Source organism: Hemicordylus capensis, chromosome 2, assembly GCF_027244095.1.
Source record: "Hemicordylus capensis ecotype Gifberg chromosome 2, rHemCap1.1.pri, whole genome shotgun sequence".
NCBI lineage: Eukaryota > Metazoa > Chordata > Lepidosauria > Squamata > Cordylidae > Hemicordylus > Hemicordylus capensis.
In genome coordinates, this window is record NC_069658.1 from 209,732,776 (window position 1) to 209,754,583 (window position 21,808).

At 50.9% G+C, this 21,808-nt stretch overlaps 1 protein-coding gene across 5 annotated transcripts; it reads left to right on the forward strand.

Moving 5' to 3' along the window:
• Positions 1-1,151: 1,151 nt before the first annotated feature.
• On the forward strand, positions 1,152-20,987 carry HMG20B (high mobility group 20B). Of its 5 annotated transcripts, none has more exons than XM_053291099.1 (10): positions 1,152-1,239; positions 4,164-4,254; positions 4,882-4,999; positions 12,126-12,329; positions 13,063-13,183; positions 13,578-13,624; positions 15,496-15,574; positions 16,834-17,049; positions 17,728-17,860; positions 18,678-20,987. In XM_053291099.1, the coding sequence occupies exons 2-10, from the start codon at positions 4,217-4,219 to the stop codon at positions 18,688-18,690; spliced, it is 969 nt and encodes a 322-aa protein (XP_053147074.1). In that variant the 5' UTR covers positions 1,152-1,239; positions 4,164-4,216; the 3' UTR covers positions 18,691-20,987. The 5 variants fall into 5 exon arrangements, with proteins under 5 accessions (XP_053147074.1, XP_053147075.1, XP_053147076.1 ...); XM_053291100.1 differs by having other exon boundaries at positions 4,882-4,987; XM_053291101.1 differs by lacking the exon at positions 4,882-4,999 and having other exon boundaries at positions 1,205-1,239.
• The last annotated feature ends 821 nt before the right edge of the window (positions 20,988-21,808 follow it).

A 21,808-nucleotide genomic window follows, 5' to 3' on the forward strand; every position in this document is an offset into this window, starting at 1 on the left:
ATCCTTCCGTTTCTTTTTTGTTTTTATTCAGCATTTACTGTTGTTTGTTATAATAAATAATAACAAAACCACCACCACCACAGCGATCATAATCGTTCAATGTCTTGAGAACCTTGGGTTTTGTTTTGAAGTTGCTAATCCTCATTGATTAATTAAAACCTTCCCCGCCCACCTCTTTGTCGTAGATTCCGGAGTCTGTAGGCAATGTCTGCTGGTCTCTCAGGGCTGGAGAAGGGGCAGGGTGAGATTGCCAGTAGTTAGGGGCGGGTGGTGAAGTCGCCCCCACACATTCCTTGTGCTTCACTGTGATTCACACACGACGCGTCGGCAAAACGATAAAAGATGTGCAGAGCAAAAGAAGAGGCCTTTGCAGTTGCTCCATTTGGCAAGCCAAGCGTGAAAGCTCCCTGGCAGGGGAGGGGGGCACATCACCTGTTGAATTTCTGCCTACCCCGTGGCTGTTAAAGACTCAGGAGCCCTCCCCGGGGATGCGAAAAGCGCAACCACAATCCTAGCTATTGGAGAGGGGGCGAGTCGACTCCTGGCCAGCGGGACCTCCTCGAAAGGCTCTCTGACGCAGGAGGATCCAGCTCTGAGCGGTTTTATTCCTTGAGACCAATCCGCCCCCTCCAAAGTTTTTGCCCAACCTCAAGCCATCAAAACCCCCAATCTTGCTTTCAGTCGTGACCTGGAGACGGAGTCCGATCCCTGCAGGGCTAGCAACCCTTCTCTGATGGCTAGCAGAAGTGGGGTCTTGTTTGGCCCCCATCTTTGGAGGGTGGGGGGTCCACCTTTCTTTTTTAGTGGGTGGCGGCCCCACCGCGCTCTTTTGCCAACAACCCAGCTAGACCTTGTGCCCCACTATTTCCTATTGAGAAAAAAGATCCCTTGTTCAAGCGGTGGGGGGGGGGCTGGTCCCTGGCCCTTTTAAGGACATCGCCACCCCCACTTTGAATGCACACACTGGTTTCTGCCCAATCTCGCTCTCTGGTAGGAGGCTGGGAACCAACCGCGCGCGCCTCCGAGCCGCGACGCGTCTATTACGCACAGGGGGAGGTGGCGGGGAGGAACCCGCTTTGGAGGCTGATGGAGACCTCCCTGGGCCAATCAGGGCTTTGAGAGAGCTCATTAGCATAAGGAGCCAGCTGGGGGGCAGGGTGTGGGGCGGGGCCTCTGCTTGTGAAAGAGACAAGAGGGAGAAAAGAGCCAAAGAAAAAGGACCCGGAAAGTTTTGGAGAGGTTCGTAATCGTTGGTTTTTGGTGTGCTGTGAAAATGGGGAGTGGATGGGGAGGATCGGGGGGGGCGCAGAGAGCGGGAGGGACGTGGGTCTGCAAGGGAGGGGATTCCAGAGGCAGAAGGGATCCAAGGTGTTTGGGGCAGACCCTGGGAGAGAAGGGTCAGGGGGCTTGGTGCGCAGCCGGTGGGACCCTGCTTCCCGTCTCCTTCCCAAGAGAATCTGCTCCCTTAATGGCGAGCCCCTGTCTGCTTTGCAGTTTTCCAGCCTCTCTGAGCAGGACTGATCCTGCCCTGGTCTACTAAAAACAACAACAACTAGAAAGGCCATTCTGGATGCCAACAAACTGCATCTTCAAATGCGACCCCCCCCCTCCAGATGCCCCCATGGGAAGACCCACAACTGGGGCACAAAGCCCACAGCCCTCCCACTGTTCTTTGCCCCCCAAGATCCGGTAGGTAGAGGTAGGCTGCTTCTGAACGTGGAGGTTCTGCAGAGCTGCCTGCCCTTAATGGACCTCTCCTGCTCCTCTGTAAAATCCTCTAATCCCTTTTTAAAAGGAGAGAGAAGCTGGCATCCTTGGCTTTGCCTTGCGGTAGCAATTTCCATAGAGCTGTATTCCATCAGTGAATTGTGCATTATGGGAAGTGCTCCCTTTCGTAAATGAATCCCAAATCCCAGTCTATTAATGACAGGTTAGGTGAAGAAGGCCTTTCTTTTGTCAGGATAATGGCTTGCAGGTCAGTTTCACTGGCAGCAGGATTTACCCCAGGTTTACTGCGTGTTTGAAATTGCCCCAGAAAACCAACACACAAAGTGGATCTGCCCCCTCCCCGCCTGCCCCCCAAATATAAATTGGGCTACACTCTAAGGCACAGTGAAAAACCCAAATTGTGTGTGAAGTGCTTCCCGATAGCTTGCAGGGACTTTGGGGTGAATTTGGCCAATATGTGAACACTCCCACCCCTCCTCCTGTAGGAGATGCGAAAAGCTCTGTGTGGAAAAGCTTCCTGGAGATTTTAGTCCAATTCAGACATCATACTGTATGAAGTACGGATGTCTGTGCACTCATACGCGTCTTTGTGTGAATGACTCTACGTGTGTCCGTTTCAAATGCATGGTACAGATAGGAAGTGTATTTCTGTACCTGCGTTCACCATTCACCAGGGAGTTGGGATTGGGTGGCTCTGCCTTTCAGTGGTTCCACTTCTATCTCTCAGGCAGATTCCAGATGGTGTCGCTTGGAGACTGTCGGTCTTCAAAGAGAGAGCTATTTTATGGAGTCTCGCAAGGTTCCATGTTGTCTCCAATGTTTTTTAGCATCTGCTTGAAACCACTGGAAGAGATCTTCAGGGGATTTGGTGTAGGGTGTTACCGATACGCTGATAACACCCAAATCTATTTCTCCATATCAACCTCATAAGGATATGTCATAATTCCCCTGAATGCCTGCCTGGAGGTGGTAATGGGCTGGATGAGGGATAACAAGCTCAGGTTGAATCCAGATAAGACGGAGGTGGGGGTTGGGACTCAGGAGATGATTATGACCTGCTTGTCCTGGGTGGGGTTACACTCCCCCAGGAAGAACAGGTACATAGTCTGGGAGCACTCCTGGACCCAAAGCTATCTCTGCTTCTTCAGATTGAGGCACTGGCCAGGCCAGGTATGCTTTCTATCAGCTTCAGCTGATATGCCCCTTATGCCCATTTCTGGAGGTAAACAACCTCAAAACAGTGGTACATATGCTGGCAACTTCCAGGCTAGACTTCTGTAATGCGGTGTATGTAGGGCTGCTTTGGTTGTGGTTCGGAAACTGCAGTTGATGCAGAATGCAGCAGCCAGGTGGGTCTCTGGGGTGTCCCAAAGAGACCATATAACACCAATTGCACTGGCTGCCAATAGGTTTCTTTTCACAATGTTTTCTTCTTGTTTAATGCCCCCCCCCTTTGGGGTTTAGGACATCCTCTTTGGTTTTAGTGCCCAGCATTTTCTCCCCCTTTTCTCCTTATAGTGTTACCACCAGCAGTTGGCTGGTTATTGGCTGTACCCTGCTGATTGACAGGAGAAGAGGACCCTCCTTTCCCGTGGATGCAAAGCAGTGTGTTCTCTGCTTCTTTGGGGCCGGCGTTTGGGTCTGGAGCAAAGACCTGGGCTTCTCTCCCCAACTCACATTTTTGGGCATCCTCAAATGCCCTCCCACCCTTAACGGGAGCTTGCGGAGGCCCTGTGCCTATCCACACGCTGCAGTCAGCTCAGCAATCAGTTCATAATGTTGTGATTCTCTTAATTTAGCAGGGGGAGAGTAACTGGCCCTATCCACCACCAGCACAGTACTTCCAGTGTGTTGCTGGTGTCTATTTTATGTTTCTTTTTATATTGTGAGCCCTTCGAGGACAGGGATCCATCTTATTTGTTTGTTATTTCTCCGTGTAAACCGCCCTGAGCCATTTTTGGAAGGGCGGTATAGAAATCAATCAAACAAACAAACAAACAAATAAAAGGTGCATAATTAACCTATGGAATTTCCATCCCCTTGCCTAGATGGCTTCAGACACATTCAGAGAGTCTGTTCATGATTCTTGGTGGGGGGCATGAATGGAACCTCCATGTGTCGAGAAGGTCTACCTCAGAATGCCAGGCGCTGGGGATGACGATGAGCGAAAGCGGCCACCGTCATGCCTTGTGTGTAAGCTTCCCGGAGGCATCTGTTTAGCTCCTTCTGGAAGTGGAGAGCTGGACTAGATGGGCTGAGATTTTCTGCACCCTCCAGCTGCCGTACCTTGCGTGAAGGGCATTCACATGTGCAAACAAAGCATGTCAGGGGAGCTTTCAGGGGACCTTTGGGGTTGTATGAATGCAGCTGCTTCTCTCCCCGCCTGTTGCCTGGGCTTTGTGAGGTTGGTTATAATGCTGGGTTCTCTTTTTCAGGGCCCTTGTCAGGAGCAGCCCTTCGTGGTCCTTGAGAAGGCAAAACAACCGTCATGTCCTATGGTCCCAAGCAGCAGAGTGCTGGGCTGCTGTGAGTGCTGAGTTATTCCTCCCTTTGGGAATAGGGGTCTTCTTGTAGGTTCTTTTTTCACACATGGTCCTCCCTCCCTCCCCATCTCCTTTTGGAACTCCATCTTGGTCCAGTTTGACAACCTCCCAACTGACCCAGTTGAATTGCACTGGAGTGGAGAGCTGGTCTGGCGGTAACAAGCATGACTTGTCCCCTTTGCTAAGCAGGGTCCACCCTGGTTTGCGTTTAAAGGGGAGACTCTGTGTGTGAGCACTGGAAGATGTTCCCCTTCGGGGACGGGGCCACTCTGGGAAGAGCACCTGCCAGCTTGCCTGCAGAAGGATCCGGGTTCCCTCCCTGGCATCTCCAGACAGTGTTGGGAGAGACTTCTGTCTGCACCAGTGGAGAAGATGCTGCCAGTCTGGGTAGACAATGCTGATTTAGAGGGACCAAAGGTCTGACTCAGTATATGGCAGCTTCCTATGTTCCTCCTGGGGAGAATGTGGGGAGAGGGGACAGCACCCACTCTTCATCCGCATGCAATTAAAGGGGAAATTTGGGGAAGTTTGCTGGGGGACGGGGCAGTGACTTTCCTGTTTGCCCCTGTAAAAAAAATATTTGTGGTAACCTGTTGTGCTTGGCTTACAGAAACACTGCTGGGAAAGCCCAGCATGGAAACTTCTTGGTGGCTATTAAACAGGAGAAGGGGGAGGCCCCTCGGCCAATCGGGGAGAAGCCCCACGGCGAAGAGGAGGTGAGCCCCCTGGTGCGTTCACAGGGCTAGGCAACAACCTTCCCGTGGGGGGAAACCCTTGTGCGTCAAGCTTGGTGTTTGACGCAAAAAGGCAACTGAGTTGCTCTTGGGGATGCCAACCTGAGTCCTCCAACCCCAGTTCCATTGATCTGCCTGGATGGGCAGTGTCCTGAGCAATGGGCGTGGTCAGTGGGGGGCCTTCTGAGAAGAGTGCGCGGCTCAGAATAATCGGAGAGCTGGTCTGGTTGTAGCAAGCGTGAAATGTCGCCTTTGCTAAGCAGGGTCAACCCTGGTTTGCATTTGAATGGGAGACCACACTTGTGAGTCCTGTAAGATATTCCCTCTTAGGGGTTGGGGGTGCTCTGGGAAGAGCACCTGTAGGCTTGTAGGCAGAAGGTTCCAAGTCCCCTCCTTGGCAGCTCCAGATAGGACTGGGAGAGATTCCTGCCTGCAACCTTAAAGAAGCCGCTGCCAGTCTGTGTAGACAATACTGAGCTAGATGGACCAAGGGTCTGACTCAGTATATGGCAGCTTCCTATGTAGTGTACCCTGCATTAAAGAACAAATCCAAATTCTGCACCTGGACAGTCCAGTTTCAGAGTCCAGAAGCTGAATTCTGTGTCCTGTAAATGTTGCAAAAAAAAAAAAAGTCCCCTGATTTTGCATAATGTATTCTGGGTTTGCTAATCATGGGGAAGGGCTGGGAGCCCACCAGCCTCACAGATGTTTAATGTCTAGCTTGTGGGATTGCAGTGGTCATTACCCATTGGTTTCAAACCTGTCTCCTCAGCCATGAGAACTAGGAACTTGGTTTGGTTTTAAAGCATAAGTGGAGATTTTCATGCAGCTTGAAAATCCCATGCCTCCTGCTGGGAAATTCACAGTGGCACAGGGACAAGCAATCGGAAACCCAATGCATTTTAGCGTGGAGCGGCTAGCCATCTCTGTTTTTGCCCTGAGTAGGAGATCCTCAGATAGGGTGATGTACTGCACGTGCTCGAGACAGAACTGGAATCACATGGTTTGATTGAAGGCGTGGTTACTTCCTAGCCCCAGTTCCAGTTCTGTCTCGCTTGAGATAGGATTGTTGTGGAGAGAGCTCTGAGCATTTTAGGTATTTGGTGTCTTCTCTTACCATTTCAGGTTTTTTCTCTTCACTGCTCCCACTCCTCTGTCCCTCCTACTATTGTTAGTGTGCAAGGGCGGGAAGGGAGCAGTTCTCAATTCGGCTTGCCTCTAAAAACTTTCAACTACCCTCTATTTCAGTTCCAATTTGCATTTGGCTCCAAATTCTTTTACCTTTATTTTCTTGAGGGGGCTGCTTTGGCCCATCTCCCTTTACTATGCAGGCGGCTCATTCCGAGGAGCTTATGCAAGGCTCCCTCTCGGAGAGCACGCATCGGCCGCAGGACCTGGGCAGTCTAGCGCCCCCGCCGGCTTCTTTAACATCTTTGCCGGCGTCTGCTTCGGCGGCCATTTCCCCTGCGCCTCCGGGCGCTTCGTTACCGCCGCCATGTCCCGCCTCCGCTCAGCCCAGAGCTCAGAGTACCAGAGAGCCATCGGAGCTGCTCCCTACAAAGGCGAGCAAGAAGACTAAGCATCTTGCTGACCAGTCTTCTGCCCCTAAGAAAAAGCAAAAGCGCAAGGACTGTAGAAAGGAGGCTCTGCATAGCGAAGGGCGCAAACGTTGGAGCGAGCGGCTGCTTATACAAGCGGTTTGCCGCCGCTCGAAGCAGAAGCTCACTGAAAATGGCGGGAAGACAAAAGAGAAAGTGAAAGGAAAGAGCAAACTGGTGGTTGCAGCGCCTGGAGTCCGGAGCCCGGTGGGCAACCTGCCGGCTCCAGTGCCTAATTCAGGACAAGACCTTGCGGTAGAGGGGGAACTGGCTGGTCCGTGCTGTCCCCCCCCGCCTCCCGATGATTCCCGCGCCATTTCTCCCGCCAAGCAGCCGACTCCTCTTCTAACCGTAAGTAAAGATCCCTTTTCCCCCAAAGCCACTCAATGGCTCAGGGATTTCTTTGCAAGGGAGTTCAGTCTGGGGCCAGCTGGGATCCCAAGCGCTATGCAAGGGTACCCTTCTGCTTTAATTAGCTCTGAGCCACCTGCGGCTCCGCATGTTGGGCAACAAGACTGCATGCAATCGATTGTACTTGAGCCACCTGCGGCTCCGTTTTCTAGTCAAGCGGGACCTTCCACTTTGGCCCCTCTGGCTCCTCAGTTGGGAATTTCTGCTCTCCCAAACCAAAATGTGTTACCTTCTGATCCCTCTTGTAGGGCTAGAGAGCGCAAAAGGGCTAGGCTACAAGGCGCAGATCGCCTTTCCTCCTCATCCCCTGACTCCAGCCCAAGGCAAGGGCTATTCCCCTGGGGGAATGTGGGCTCTTCCTTCCCAGGCCCCCCAGGCGTAGGGAAACTAGCAAGCATAGGAGGTGCTCCTCCTCCTCCTCCTCCCCTGTTCGACCTAACCATCCATACGGTCCTACCCATCCTGTTACCAACCCCCTACCTCCCCCTCCTGTACAACCCCCCCCTTCCTCCTCCCTCTCCTATCCTTCCATCCAGACCGATTCCTCCAGTGGCCCCATCCTCCACCTCAGGGGAGGAATCCTCGCACTCAGGGCCTGGCCTTCCTGAACAACCCTCAGACTCAGGAAAGGAGGAAGGGGAACTGTCTGATGAGGACATCACTCCTCCTATCTCTAATTCCACCAGACTATTTTCCTCTTCTGGTTTTGAAATCTTACTTGCTAAAGCCAAATGAACTATTAATGCAGTTTCTCCAACAGAGAATACGCCTACTCCATCCAGTTCCACACTGGATCAACAGGTATTCCCACCGGCAGACCCAGTTACCCCGGTGGTCCCTTTCCCCCCTCTGTTCCATAGAGTCATGTCCTCTGAATGGCAACGACCTACCTCCTCCAGACCTATAGGGAGCCTACCAAAGAAACATTATATGTTGCCTCCTGATGTATCTTCTCTTCTAGCAACTCCTAAGGTGGACCCCCCGGTGGTCCAAATGGTGTCAGGGGCAGTGGTGCAGTCCGAACACCAGGAACAACTCAAGTCACAGGAGGACAGGCGTTGCAACGTACTATTAAAAAAGGCCCACGAGGCTTCAGCATCCTCCATTAAGATGGCCACCACTAACTCCATTTTTGCACGAGCAACGGTCCTCTGGGCAAGGGAGTTAGTCCAACTGGTGCCCCCGGACCTTCCAAAATTGCGACAGGGCATTAACAAAATCAGCAAGGCCGCAGCCCTCACGGCTGATTCAAGCCTAGATATCATTCAGCAATCATCTAGGGCCCTTTCAGCAGGTGTTGCAGTGCGCAGGACCCTCTGGTTGAAACCATGGAACGTCGATGCCAAATCCAAACTGGCCCTGACTGCTGCTCCTTTCGCTGGCGCCTCGCTCTTCGGCCCAGCATTGGATCCAGTCCTTGTAGATACTAAAGACAAGAAAAAAGTTATGCCATCCGCTCGGAAGGACTTCAGGCCTTCCTTTCGGGGTGGACACAGCTCCTTTCGTTCCTTCAGACAGCACTCCTATCAGCCCGCTCACTTCAACCAACCTAGGGACTTCTGCCCAACCCCCTACAGAGGTGGCAGCCGGACACAGTGGAGACAGTGATCCAGAGGTCCATCCCGAAACCCAGCTACCTGACCATTCTCCAATTTCCGTCAACGCAAACAATGACTACATACCTGTGGGGGGAAGGCTATCGCATTTTGTTCTGACCTGGATGTCAACTGCCACGGACTGATGGGTCCTAGAAACCATATCCAGGGGGTACACCATAGAACTAACCTCTTCCCCCCCCGTCCCGCTTCATCCCTACACCAAGGTCTTCCGTTCCACTGAAACATCATCGAATGCAGCGGGCAGTGATTCATCTTCTCCAGATAGAAGCAATAGAACCAGTACCTTCTTCACAAAAATTCAAGGGAGTGTACTCCATCATTTTCCTAGTACCAAAGAAAGACGGATCCTGGAGGGCAGTGCTGGATCTCAAGTCCTTCAACCACTTTGTGTGCAAAAAGAAATTTCGTATGGAGTCGCTCCGAACGATAAAGGAGGCCGTGAGAAAGGGGGATTTCTTGGCTTCGGTAGACCTCTTGGAAGCCTATCTACACGTCCAGATCGCTCCTGCCAGTCGAAAATTCCTCCGTTTCGCTTGCAACGGATCCCACTACCAGTATCGGGCCTTACCCTTCGGTCTGGCATCAGCACCAAGAGTCTTCACGAAGTTGATGATCTCCCTCATCTCATTCCTCCGCCTCCAAGGGGTGGGGCTCCATCCATACCTATACAACTTGCTTATCAGAGCGCCCTCCAGAGGCCAAGCTGTGAAGGACGTTCAGACCACCCTGCGGGCCCTGAAGGACCACGGTTTCGTGATCAACGCTCAAAAGAGCCATCTGGAACCGTCTCAGGAGCTAGTCCATCTGGGTGCCTTATTCAATACGGCACAGAACACAATTTCTCTTCCACCGGAACGCAGGGACCGCATTGTCAAACAACTCCTCCCTCTCCTCAGCAAAAACCGAGAGGATGTGATGAAATTGGCCCAGTCCCTGGGATCGATGATAGCCTGCTTGGATTGCACTCCTTGGGCACGGTGGCACTCCCGACCCTTGCAGTGGCTCCTTCCTCCGTGGCAAGACCACATCATGGCGGCCCAGCATCAACACATCACTATTCCCCCTGCTGTCCGGGACTCAATCCGTTGGTGGTTGTCCCCTGCTCTCCTCCGAGGACTTCAACTGACGGAACCTCACCGGGTGGTGGTCACCACAGACGCCAGCCTCTACGGTTGGGGGGCCCACTGCCAGGGGTCAATCATCCAGGACACCTGGTCTACATCGGAAGCGGTCCTGCCCATAAATTGGCTGGAACTTCGGGCAGCCCGCCTGGCCCTTCAACACTTCCTCCCGGTCCTGCAAGGTCAACACGTACTGCTTCGAACGGACAACATCACGGTCAAGGCACACGTCAATCGCCAAGGAGGGACACGGTCACCCCTTCTAATGCAAGAGACCAACCTCCTATTCAGTTGGGCGGAATCCAATCTCCGGTCTCTCCCAGCCGAACACCTCAAGGGAGACGACAACGAGATAGCGGATTGGCTCAGCAGAAAGGCGATGGATCCGGGAGAGTGGACACTACACCGGGAAGTATTCCTCCAAATCACTCAAGTCCTGGGAACACCTCTAGTCGATCTGTTCGCCTCCCCAGGCAACAACCATCTTCCTCGGTTCTACACAAGATACTACACACCACTGGCAGAGGGAGTAGACGCGCTCCACTCGCGTTGGCCAAAAGGCCTGCTATACGCATTTCCTCCGACTCCCATCGTAATGAAGGTCATCCAAAAACTGCGACTAGAGAAAGCAGAACTAATTCTGGTGGTCCCCTACTGGCCTCGGCGGCCGTGGTTCCCAGATCTCCTCAGCCTTGCGACCGCCCCTCCATGGCGCCTCCCAAGCCGCCCGGACCTGCTTCGTCAAGGTCCAGTCCTGCATCCAGACCCCCAATGGTTCCAACTGACCGCCTGGAGGCTGAACGCACGAATCTAGAGGCACAGGGGTACTCGAGGAGAGTTCAGAATACCATCCTCGCATCACGCCGACAGTCTACCATTAGAATATACCAATCTACCTGGTCTGCATTCATACGCTGGGCTAAGGCTCACGGCAAGGAGCCACTTGAAGCAGGAGTTCCAGAGGTGCTGGAATTTCTTCAAGCCGGCCTGGACATGAAACTGCATCCCAGTACGCTCAGACGTCAAGTTTCTGCATTAGCTTCGGTCTTACAGATTTCCTCAACTACTACCAGACAAGCAGTCCTCCATCAACATCTTTCTAGGTTCCTCCGGGGAGCCTCTAACCTTGCCCCTCCTCCCCTTTTCGTTTTCCCACCTGGAACTTGAATAAAGTACTTAATGCTCTCACGAAAGAACCATTCGAGCCTCTTTCATAGATTCCATTGAGGACCTTGACATTTAAAGTTGCCTTCCTAGTGGCGGTGACCTCTGCCCGCAGAGTCTCAGAGTTAGCTGCACTATCAGTGCGTAACGAATTCTGCACCTTCAACTCCGACTCCGTCATCTTGCGGCCGGATCCGACCTTCCTTCCCAAGGTCAACTCCATTTTCCACAGATCCCAGGTTATCGTCCTCCCGTCTTTCTGTCCGGACCCAGTACATGTCAAGGAAAAGCTGTGGCATAAGCTCGACGTGAGGAGGGCACTGAAGATATACATCAGACGCACTAAGGACATTCGCCGGGCGGACACCCTGTTCGTTTCCTTCCGTTCTGCAAACAGGGGCGAAAAGGTCTCCAAATCCACTTTAGCTAGTTGGATCAAGTCCTGTATACAGATGGCATATGGAGCCTTACAGCTCCCCCCCCCCCCCGGGAGGAGTGACCGCTCATTCCACCAGAAGCACCGCGGCATCCGCCACTTTCGCAGTCCATATTCCTCTGACGGAAATATGCAGGGCGGCGACTTGGTCGTCGGTCACGCCATTCATAAAGCACTATAAGATCCCTGATTTCTCTCAGGATCAGGTGGCTTTTGGCCGTACCATTCTTCAGCAGGTTGTCTGAGCACATCCTCCCATCCCTGGTCCTGAGGGGGCTGCTTTGGCATGTCCCTATCTGAGGATCTCCTACTCAGGGGAAAAAGAGACATTGGTCTTACCGTGAAGGTTCTTTCCCCCTGAAGTAGGAGATCCTCAGCCCCACCCGGATGGGCAGAAAGGGTTGGGGCTCCGCCCACCGAGTTATGGCGGGTTCGACCTTTGGGTTCCTACTGAGACTGCTCTCAAGGTTATAAAGTTTAGTAATTACTCTGTTAACTTCATACTGTCTCTCGATCTCCTTTCTGTGTTGACTTTCTTCTATAAATGTTCTCATGTTTTTAAAAAGTTTTGCTTGAGCTCTCTCCAGTTGTCTCCTTCATACCTCGCTCGTCATTCCTGGAACTGGGGCTAGGAAGTAACCACGCCTTCAATCAAACCATGTGATTCCAGTTCTGTCTCGAGCATGTGCAGTACATCACCCTATCTGAGGATCTCCTACTTCAGGGAAAAAGAACCTTCACGGTAAGACCAATGTCTCTTTTCCGCTGCAGCCGGTGAAGAAGAGGGGATGGCCGAAGGGCAAGAAGAGGAAGAAGATCCTCCCCAACGGGCCCAAGGCCCCGGTGACCGGCTACGTCCGTTTTCTGAATGAACGGCGGGAGCAGATTCGCATGCAGCACCCGGACTTGCCTTTCCCGGAGATCACAAAAATGCTCGGGGCAGAGTGGAGTAAACTGCAGCCCACAGACAAACAGGTGGGGGTTCATATAAAGCACTTTTGGTTTGGCTGTGTAAATAATAACAACATAAGGAGGCTGTTCCCAGACTAGGGAAGCCCAGTGGGGCAGCACCGCCTAGCCCGGCTTTTCAGCCCGGCTGTTAGCCGAGGTTAAGGGAGCGATTGGTCCCTTGACCTGGGCTATCTGTTTGTGTGTGAGCATGGGCTGCTTCCAGGCCAGCCACACATAGAGACAGGTGCCTAGAGCGTCCCTCTCTTCCCAATGCATTGCGTGTGTCCTTCAGTGCATTGTGGGATTCTCGGAGGCCGGGACACGTCGTTTTGGCCTCTGGAGCTGCTCGCCTGGGAGCGTGGTCCATGCGCCCAGAATCATAACATCGCTCGTCCGGGGGGAAGTTGAGTAAAATAAACCTTCCCTCCACACCTGCCCAGTCGTGTGAAAACCTCAGGGAGAGGCGATAGCAGGTAGACGGAGGATTAATGAGGACCGTGCTTCATTTTTGAAGCGTGAGTGCATGTAGCATTTGTCAGAAGGAACATGGATTTCCTTCGCCTAGCTGCCCCTCTCTCTGTCTTCCCTGCTGTTCCAGAATTTAGATTGTATGCTCCTTGTGGTCAGGGACTGGCCTCTTGGTGTTTTGCATAGGAAGTTCTTTCCAGGCGCCCTAATGGTGTCCTCCGCACAGTAACGACAGAGAGCAGGAATCGGGGATAGATTTGGGAGTTGGTAACCCTTCCTCTGATTGCAGCGGTACCTGGACGAAGCCGAGCGGGAGAAGCAGCAGTACATGAAGGAGCTGAGAGAATACCAGCAGTCGGAAGCCTACAAGATGTGTGCTGAGAAGATCCAGGAGAAGAAGATCAAGAAAGGTGTGTCTGGCAGGGCACTCCGGGGGTGCCTTCCGGAAGATTCTGGGACCATCTTTGGGGCAGGCAAGCCGAGGTGGGAGTTGAGAAGCCAGCCTGGTTCTGTGGGTGGAACATTCATTCCCAAACTGCTCACCATCCCTCGTTAATGTGCCGCGGTGGAGTCTAAACCGCCAACCCAGTGAGGAGGCATCTCTGTTTGAGTTCGTGTTCTGGTCTTGCCTGCTTCCGGTCAACCTCCTTTGTGGGTGGGTAAATCTGCTGCATGGGTATGCAAAAATGATCCAGTCATTTCCAAGCATAGCAAATACAATCTGCCATCAAAGGAGTCTGCCTGTTGTGTCTCTGTGTGATTTTCCTACCTTGGTTGACTTTATATTTTTCTTAATCCCCCTAGAGGATGCTGGATCTGGGGCTATGAATGCCCTGTTGAATGGATATAAGGTAAGGGATTTGTCCTGAAGGGTTGGTGGGGAAATGAGTTATTCTAAATTCCTAGTCTTCATATCTTAATATAATTCCTGGAGCTGACCCCACGGAGCTCTTTTGTTTATTATTTATTTATTCAGTTTTTATACTGCCCTTCCAAAATGCCTCGGGGGCGGTTTACAATTAAGACAAAACTATTAAAATCAATTAACAGATAAAACAGAGATTATAAAACACCATAAAGCCAATCGAAACAGTTTCAAAAACCCTGAAAAACCAGGCTGCAGCATTAAAACCATTTGCAACAGTTAAAAAACCCTGGAAGGCCAGCCAAACAGATAGGTTTTGAGGGCTCTCCCGAAGGCCAATAAAGAATTCAAATTACAGAATTCTGCCGGGAGTGCATTCCATAGCCCAGGAGCAGCTACAGAGAAGGCCCACCTCTGAGTCGCCACCAAACGAACCGGTGGTAACTGGAGACGGACCTCCTCAGACGACCTTAACGTGTGGTGGGGATCATACAGAAGAAGGCACTCTCTAAGGTAACCTGGAAGCCATTCAAGGCTTTAAAGGTAATAACCAGCACTTTGTATTTTGCCTGGAAACATATCAGCAGCCAGTGCAGCTGTTTCAAAACAGGCTTAATATGGTCTCTCCGGGTTGCCCCAGAGACCAGTCTGGCTGCCGCATTTTGAACTAACTGAAGTTTCCGAACTATGTACAAAGGCAGCCCCTCATAGAGCACATTGCAATAGTCAAACCTTCTCTGTGGTGGCTGATGCACCACTGTTTTGAGGTTGTCCTCTTCAAGACATGAGCACAGCTTTTCAATCAGCCAAAGCTGATAGAAAGCACTCCTGGCCATAGCCTCCACCTGAGATACCAGGGTGAGGCCTGGGTCCAGGAGTACTCCCAAGCTGCACACCTGCTCCTTCCAGGGGAGTGTAACCCCATCCATCACAGGAAGCTCTAATTCATCCCTCAAACTCTATGCCCCTACAATGAATACCTCTGTCTTGCTTGTATTCAGTCTCAATTTGTTATCCCTCATCCAGCCCATTACTGCCTGTAGGCGGGCATTTAGGGAATGAATGCCATTTCCTGATGATGCAGATGAAAAGGAGAAGTGATTTGGGAGTCATCAGTATACTGATAATGCCCTGCACCAAATCTCCTGATGACCTCACCTAACGGTTTCATGTATATATTAAAAAGCATTGGTGACAGAATGGAGCCCTGTGGGATTCCATGTAACAGCTCCCGTTTTGAGGAGCAACTGTCATCAAGCTCCACCATCTGGAATCTACCCGAGAGATAGGAGCAGAACCACTGCAAAGCAGTGCCCCCTATCCCCAACTCCCCCAGGCAATCCAGAAGGATGCCATGGTCGATGGCATTGAACCCCACCAAGAGATCCAAGAGAACCAACAGAGTCCCATTCCCTTTGTCGATTCCCCGGTAAAGGTCATCTGTCAGGCTGACCAAGGCTGTCTCAACCCCACAGCCAGCTCTAAAGCCAGTTTGAAATGGGTCTAGATAATCGGTTTCCTCCAAAACTGCCTGGAGCTGGTTGTCTTTAGATCCCTCCTCAGAACTGACCTTTTCTGCAGAAGCCTTAGTTCAAACTTCTAGTTCCGGTATTCTCTTGTAATTAATCCACATGCACGTAAAACAAATCCTAAGTGGGTGTCAAGAAAACGGCCACTTCTTCTTCCCCAGTTTATCTCTACCCTGCTCTCCCTCCCTCAGTCTTCTCCCTTGTGTCAGTTTTAGATTGTGAGCCCCTTGGGGGCAGAGACCTGTCCTCTCATTCTTCATAAAGTGAGCACCAAACACAGGTCTGCCACGATATAAATAACAACACAGACTGGCTCTGTTTCTTTCAGGCTGGAGAAGGAGGCAGCGATGGCTTCTCAACCTTTGACGTCCCCATATTTACGGAGGAGTTCTTGGACCAGAATAAAGGTACGGACCTGGGCGAAGGAGAGAGAATCTCCTCCTTGCTCTGTCATAAAGTTCTCCTTGAAACTTGGTACACGTTAGGGTTTTCTGGGTGGCTGCAATGGGTAGACCACAGTAAGTGGTGGGAGATAGCTGCCTGTAATGGTAAAATGTGCCATCGAGTTGGTGTCGACTCCTGGCACCCACAGAGCCCTGTGGTTGTCTTGGGTAGAATACAGGAGGGGTTGCCCATTGCCTCCTCCCGCGCAGTATGAGATGATGCCTTTCAGCATCTTCCTATATTGCTGCTGCCCAATATAGGAGTTTCCCATAGACTGGGAAATATATCAGCGGGGATTCGAACCAGCAACCTCTGGCTTGCTAATGAAGTCATTTCCCCACAGCGCCATTAGGTGGCTGTGCTTGCCCTGAATTGGAAGGAGGAAGGATGAGTTTTCCTCCCTGGCAGCATCTCCAAGATGGGGCTGAAAGAGGCCTTTGCCTACAACCGTGGCATCATATACAGTGGTCCCTCGACTTACGAACTACTCGACATCCGAAGTTTTCGACTTACGAACGACAAAAATGGCCGCACGCTTACGAATTTTTCGACATCCGAACGGAAACCGTTGGCGGTTTAGATGCGGTTTCCTCGACTTACGAATTTTTAGATGCGGTTTCCTCGACTTACGAATTTTTAGATGCGGTTTCCTCGACTTACGAATTTTTCCAGACCTCCGTGGGTGCGCTTTTCGACTTACGAAATTTTCAACCTACGAACGTGCATTCGGAACGGATTAACTTCGTAAGTCGAGGGACCACTGTAATGTAAAACTGCTTTAGAATCTAGAAGATTGAGAAGTCAACAGCATTTACCTACAAACAACCAGAAGGCTGGAAAAGTCGGATCATATTTATCCAAGTTGAACTATATTCATCTCCATATCTGTGGAACTGTGAATGGGATGCTTTGTTGCCAAACAAAGAGACAATACAGTATATTATATATTATGTGTAACATCTTTAGGGTCATTTATGCGTATTTTGTTGGGGTGTTAGTCCTGTTTAGATACATCTATAAGCAGACTTTTGAAGGTGTATCGACAAATAACAGGTTGTGGATTTAGAGTTCAGGATCTGGACAAGTGTGTAAAATTCGGGATTGACTTTTTAAGCATCCCTTTTCTGGATGATTTAGTCACGCTGACTCGGTATATGGCAGCTTCTTCCTGTGCTGACGGAATAGCTGTTGTTGTTGTCGTTGTTATCTTTTGCTGGAGCAGCACGAGAAGCCGAGCTGCGGAGACTGCGCAAGGTGAACACGGACTTTGAGGAGCAGAACGCCATCCTGCAGAAGCACACCGAGAGCATGAGCAGTGCCAAGGAGCGCCTGGAGCAAGAGCTCGCCCTGGAGGAGAGGCAGACCATGGCGCTCCAACAGCAACTCCAGTCGGTGCGCCAGGCCCTGACCGCCAGCTTTGCCAGCCTCCCCATCCCAGGTACGGCGAGGAAAAGGGTGGCACAGCCGATCCCGAGAGCCTTGGCTTGAGCTCACCTTCTCTGGGTGGCAGAGCAGTGGCTTGGCAGGCAGGGGGTCCTCGGTCCAATCCTGAGGCTCTCCAGTTGGATGGGAGAGACCCAGGAGAGCTGCTGCCAGTCAGAGTAGGCAATACTGAGGTAGGTGGATCAAGGGTCGGACTCAGTAGGAGGCAGCTTCCTCAGGAATAGCCACAGCTCAGTGGAAGAGCAGCTGCTTTACGTGAGGGTGGTCCCAGGTTCAATCCCTGGCATCCCACAGTTAAATATCTTGGACTGCAGGACTGGGAAAGACCCATGCCTAAGAGAGCTACTGCCAGTGTCTTGGTATAAGGCAGCTGCATATCTCTATCGCCATCTCTCCCCATGTTGTGGAGATGTGCATTTTCTGTACTTCTGCAGCATGAGTTCAGGAACTGCTGTTGAGTATAGCGTCCAAATTCCCTGCTTCCTTTAAAAAAAATCAAGTTGCTAGTCCCTAATGTTGCAAGGACATCTGAAAAGCCAGCAGGGTTGCCGAAATAAGATTCCAGGGACAGGACGTAGCTGCATCAGTGATGCTAAGTAAAGCAGATGGAACACACTCAGGTGGGTTACCCAGACAGGCGGATGGATAGCTGAAGGGATTTCCCCCCCGACAGGAACGGGTGAGACCCCTACGTTGGGCACCTTGGATTTCTACATGGCGAAGCTGCACAGCGCCATTGAGAGCAACCCCCTGCAACACGAGAGGCTGGTGGTCCGGGTGAAGGAGATCCTGTCCCGCATTGCCAGGTGAGCGTGCACCTGAGGAGGAGAGCTGGTCTTCAGGTAGCAACCATGAATTGTCCCCTTTGCTAAGCAGGGCCCGCTCTGGCTTGCATTTGGGTGGGAGACTACATGTGTGAGTGCTGTGAGATGTTCCCTTTAGGGGATGGGGCCGCCCTGGGATGAACATCTGCATGCTTGCCTGCAGAAAGGCTCCAAATTCACCCCCTGGCATCTCGTAGCAGAATGCTGTGTCCATGTACGAGGTTTACTTTGCGGCTCAGGTGCAGCCATGCATCTTGTCTGAAAGCCACACGCTGACTGGTCTGTGGTTATGCAGAGCCCACGAGGACCACCCTTGGGTCATTTTAACCCCAGTGCTCCTGTCACAGGAGACTAGTCTGGGTAGGATATTCCTTCTGCACAAGGAACACGCTTGCTCACCACAGATGTGGCTCTTCCACACAGTGGGGAGAGAGGTAGGGTGAGCATCCTGCCCAAATTCAGGAGCTGTGGGCAGGTAGGAGGTTCCAGCAGCGACAGTCAACTCGCCTCCCGCTGGGTTAGGGGGCTCCTCTGTCCTGCCCAGAAGCTGTACCCAGCTGCTGAATGAGGGAGGAGGGGAAATCCCACTTGCCCAGCAGAATCCTTGCAAATGATCACCGCTAGCTTGATTTTCGCTTGCACGTGATCACAAAGCGGGGTCCTGTTTTGCTCCCAAACCTGGGTCGTATGCTTGTCCTACCCTGTCTCTCCTTGTGGGAACGCAGCTGGTGTTTTGATGAAATATGTTGCAGCACAGAATGGTTTGATTTCTTTCGCTCTCTCTCTCTCTTGAATCCAGTGAGCACTTGTGAGGAGCCACGGATTTCCTGGAGTGATGTGATAGCTTCTCGATTCAGACCTGCTGTGCTGCTTGACGCTAGTCCTGATGCACAGCTGCCTTCATTGTCCGGATCTTCTCGCTGTGCCTCTTCTCTTTGCCTTCTCTGCTCCTGCCGTCTGTAGCAACCGCTCTCTCCTGTCCCTTCCCCATTCCCCAGAGCTGACCAGCAGGTCTGTGGTTTGGTAGGACAATAGAAAGCAGTTTCTATTCCGGTTTCTTTCCTCGCTTGGGCAGCCCGCTGGATTTAGGGGCTGTGGCAGTCCGGGGCGGTGGTGTGCTCGTTCTTCTTCTTCCAACGTTGCTGTTGAAACTCGTGCCCGTGGGAGCAGCTGGTGCAAATAGCCAGTGGACCCACATGTTGTTTCCTTAGGTTGTAGCCCCAGGGAGAGCAGCTGTTCATCTCCAGCCCCGTGCAGCGTCCCTCGCAGGGGCTATTGCTGGAGTCTCCCTTGTGTAAGCTGCTCAGGGAACCATCTTCGGAGCAGGCCTCCTTGTGTTTGGGAACCACCACTGCTACCTGGGCCAAGAGGCCTCTTTTCAAGCGGGCTCTCTCTTCTACTGAGCAGTGGGAGAGAAGTTGTCCCTCTTCAGCCCAGCCGGCGTCCCTCCAGGGACTGTTGCTAGTGTCTCCTTAGTGTTCCTTTTTAGACTGTAAGCCCTTTGGGGCGGGGAACCAACTTCAGGCCCTCTTGTGCTTGGGAATCCCTCCTGCTAACTGGGCAAAGAGGCACCTCGTCAATTGGGGGCTCTCTTCTATTTAACAGCGGGAGAGCAACTGTCCCTATGTAGTCCAGGGTAGTATCCTTCCCTGTGGCTCTTGTTGGGGTCTCCCCTGTGTTTTTTTAGATTGCGAGCCTTTTCGGGACAGGGAAGTATCTTTTTCCTTTTGCTATGTAAACTGCTTTGAGAACTGTTTGTTGAAAAGCAGTGTATCAATATTTTTTAAGGCTGATGATGATGATACTGGCCCATCTAATCCAGAATTGTCTGTGAACAATCCTGAGTTCTTGGAAGAATGGCGATTTATTCTTCAAACTAGAGGTGCTATGGATTGAAACTGGGACCTTTTTAGAGATGCTAAGAATTTATCTAATCCCCTCTTCAAGCCATCCAGGCTGTTGGCTGTCACCACATCTTGTGGCAGATAATTCCATAGGTTAACTGTGCGTTGTGTGAAAAAGTACTTTCTAGCACGGACCACCTTGCTGCCTCTATGTTCTTTCCAACATGAATGCCCCATCTTTTATTTAAATTGTGACTCCCTCTTAATGTGTTACATTATATGAGCTGCCTTAAACCATTGGCTCAAAGCCGGTATTGCCAACTCAGATGGGCAGCAGTTTTCCCCAAGTTTCCAGGCTACTTGAAAGCCTTTTAACTGGAGACTGAACCTGGGTCCCTCTGCATGCAAAGTATTTGCTCTGCTACTGTGCTATATAGGTCTTTTCTGAACTTCCAGGCACAGAGGCAGTATATCTGAATAGAAGTGTCTGGAGGAAAAGAATAGGGGAGGCCTGTTGTCCACCCATCTTGCTTGTGAGCTCCTCAGATACATCTGATTGGCCACTGTAGTAATGGGGATGCTTGAACAAATTGGACCTTTGGTCCATTCCAGCAAGTCTCTTCTTACATTCTTAACGGGAAATGCCAGGAATTGAACCTGGGACCTTCTACATGAAAAACAAGTGCTCTGCTATAACTGGTCTGCACATCCACTGTGATTTTGATGGTTAATCAGCAGCGCCCCCCTCCCATATACACATGTCTTTCTCCTTAGTCAATCTAAATTTCATTGAAGCTGTGTGCATCTGTGTGTTCCACAACCAGCCAGCATCTGTGAAAAGGCTGAATGCAGCATCTCAAGAATCCTAGCTTCTTTGCTTTATGAAAAGTGCAGTTTTGTTTTGCAGAATTTTTTGTTTTGCAGAATTCTATCTGGTTGCAGGGCCCTGTAACCAGAGCAGAGCATTGAAGTTGTCTTGGTGTAATTTTTGAGTTTTAAATTTATTTATTGGTTATATGCCCTCATCACCCCTTTCTGACCCAAATGTTTTTTTTTAAAAAAAATCCAGTCTGTCTCTATCTATCTTGGTGCATTAATTTTCACTTTTAGTTCTAGAATATCTTATTTTCTTAGTGTTGTCTACTGAACCCAAAGGGGAAAAAAGCAACTATTTTAGCAATAATGGAACTGGTTATGTGTGCTTCTGTGGATGCAGGAACTCTTTTTTAAAAATAACAAATAAAAATGTTTCGAAAACACACAAACGTGTATGGCTGGGTGTTTCTGTTATTCAAAAATGCTTTGGGTGGGTAGAAAGCTGGAAGGAGGATTGCAGTCTCGGACGGAAGCTATTCCTATTATTCCAACACTGGAGACCTACTCTTCCCCCACCCACCCCGATATTTTCCAAGATGAAGCCATTCAAAGCTGCAGGGATGCCTTCAAGAGTCACCAGCTGGAACTATATGTATGAAATGCAAAATTGGCTGTCAGGTGAGAGAGTCAGTGATGTATTTGCAGCAGAAGGTTCCAAGTTCCCTCCCTGGCAGCATCTCCAAGATAGGTCTGAGAGAGATTCCTGCCTACATCCTTGGAGAAGCCGCTGCCAGTCTGTGAAGACAATGCTGAGCTAGATAGACCAATGGACTGACTCAGTATATGGCAGCTTCCTACGCCTTTTAAAAATAAGCCACCTTATGGCACAGCAGGAAAGCAACTTGCCTAGGGAGCAAGAGGTTGCTGGTTTTAAATTTAATCCCTGCTGGTATGTTTCCCAGACTATGGTGATGTGTTCAATGGGAAACACCTATATCAGGCAGCAGCAATATAAGAAGGTGCTGAAAGGCTTCATCTCCTACAGCACTGGAGGGGGCAGGGGTAAACCCCTCCTGTATTCTACCAAAGAAAACCACAGGGCTCTTGGTTGCCACCGACTCGATGGCACAACTTCACCTTTAAACTGCTTTGGGAACTTTGGTTGAAAAGCGGTATATAAATATTCATCGACAGCACAACTTCATAGGCAAAATGAGCAAGGACTCCCCCCCCCATCTTTAATTTATTAAAAAATAATAAATTATTTTAT

Bases quoted from the DNA above. Each gene is read 5' to 3' on its own strand.
- HMG20B (XM_053291097.1), top strand. From the start codon at position 6,331: ATGCAGGCGGCTCATTCCGAGGAGCTTATGCAAGGCTCCCTCTCGGAG. The intron at 12,330-13,062 runs GTGGGGGTTCAT...CTCTGATTGCAG, and splicing joins TGCAGCCCACAGACAAACAG to CGGTACCTGGACGAAGCCGA. The intron at 13,625-15,495 runs GTAAGGGATTTG...TGTTTCTTTCAG, and splicing joins CCCTGTTGAATGGATATAAG to GCTGGAGAAGGAGGCAGCGA.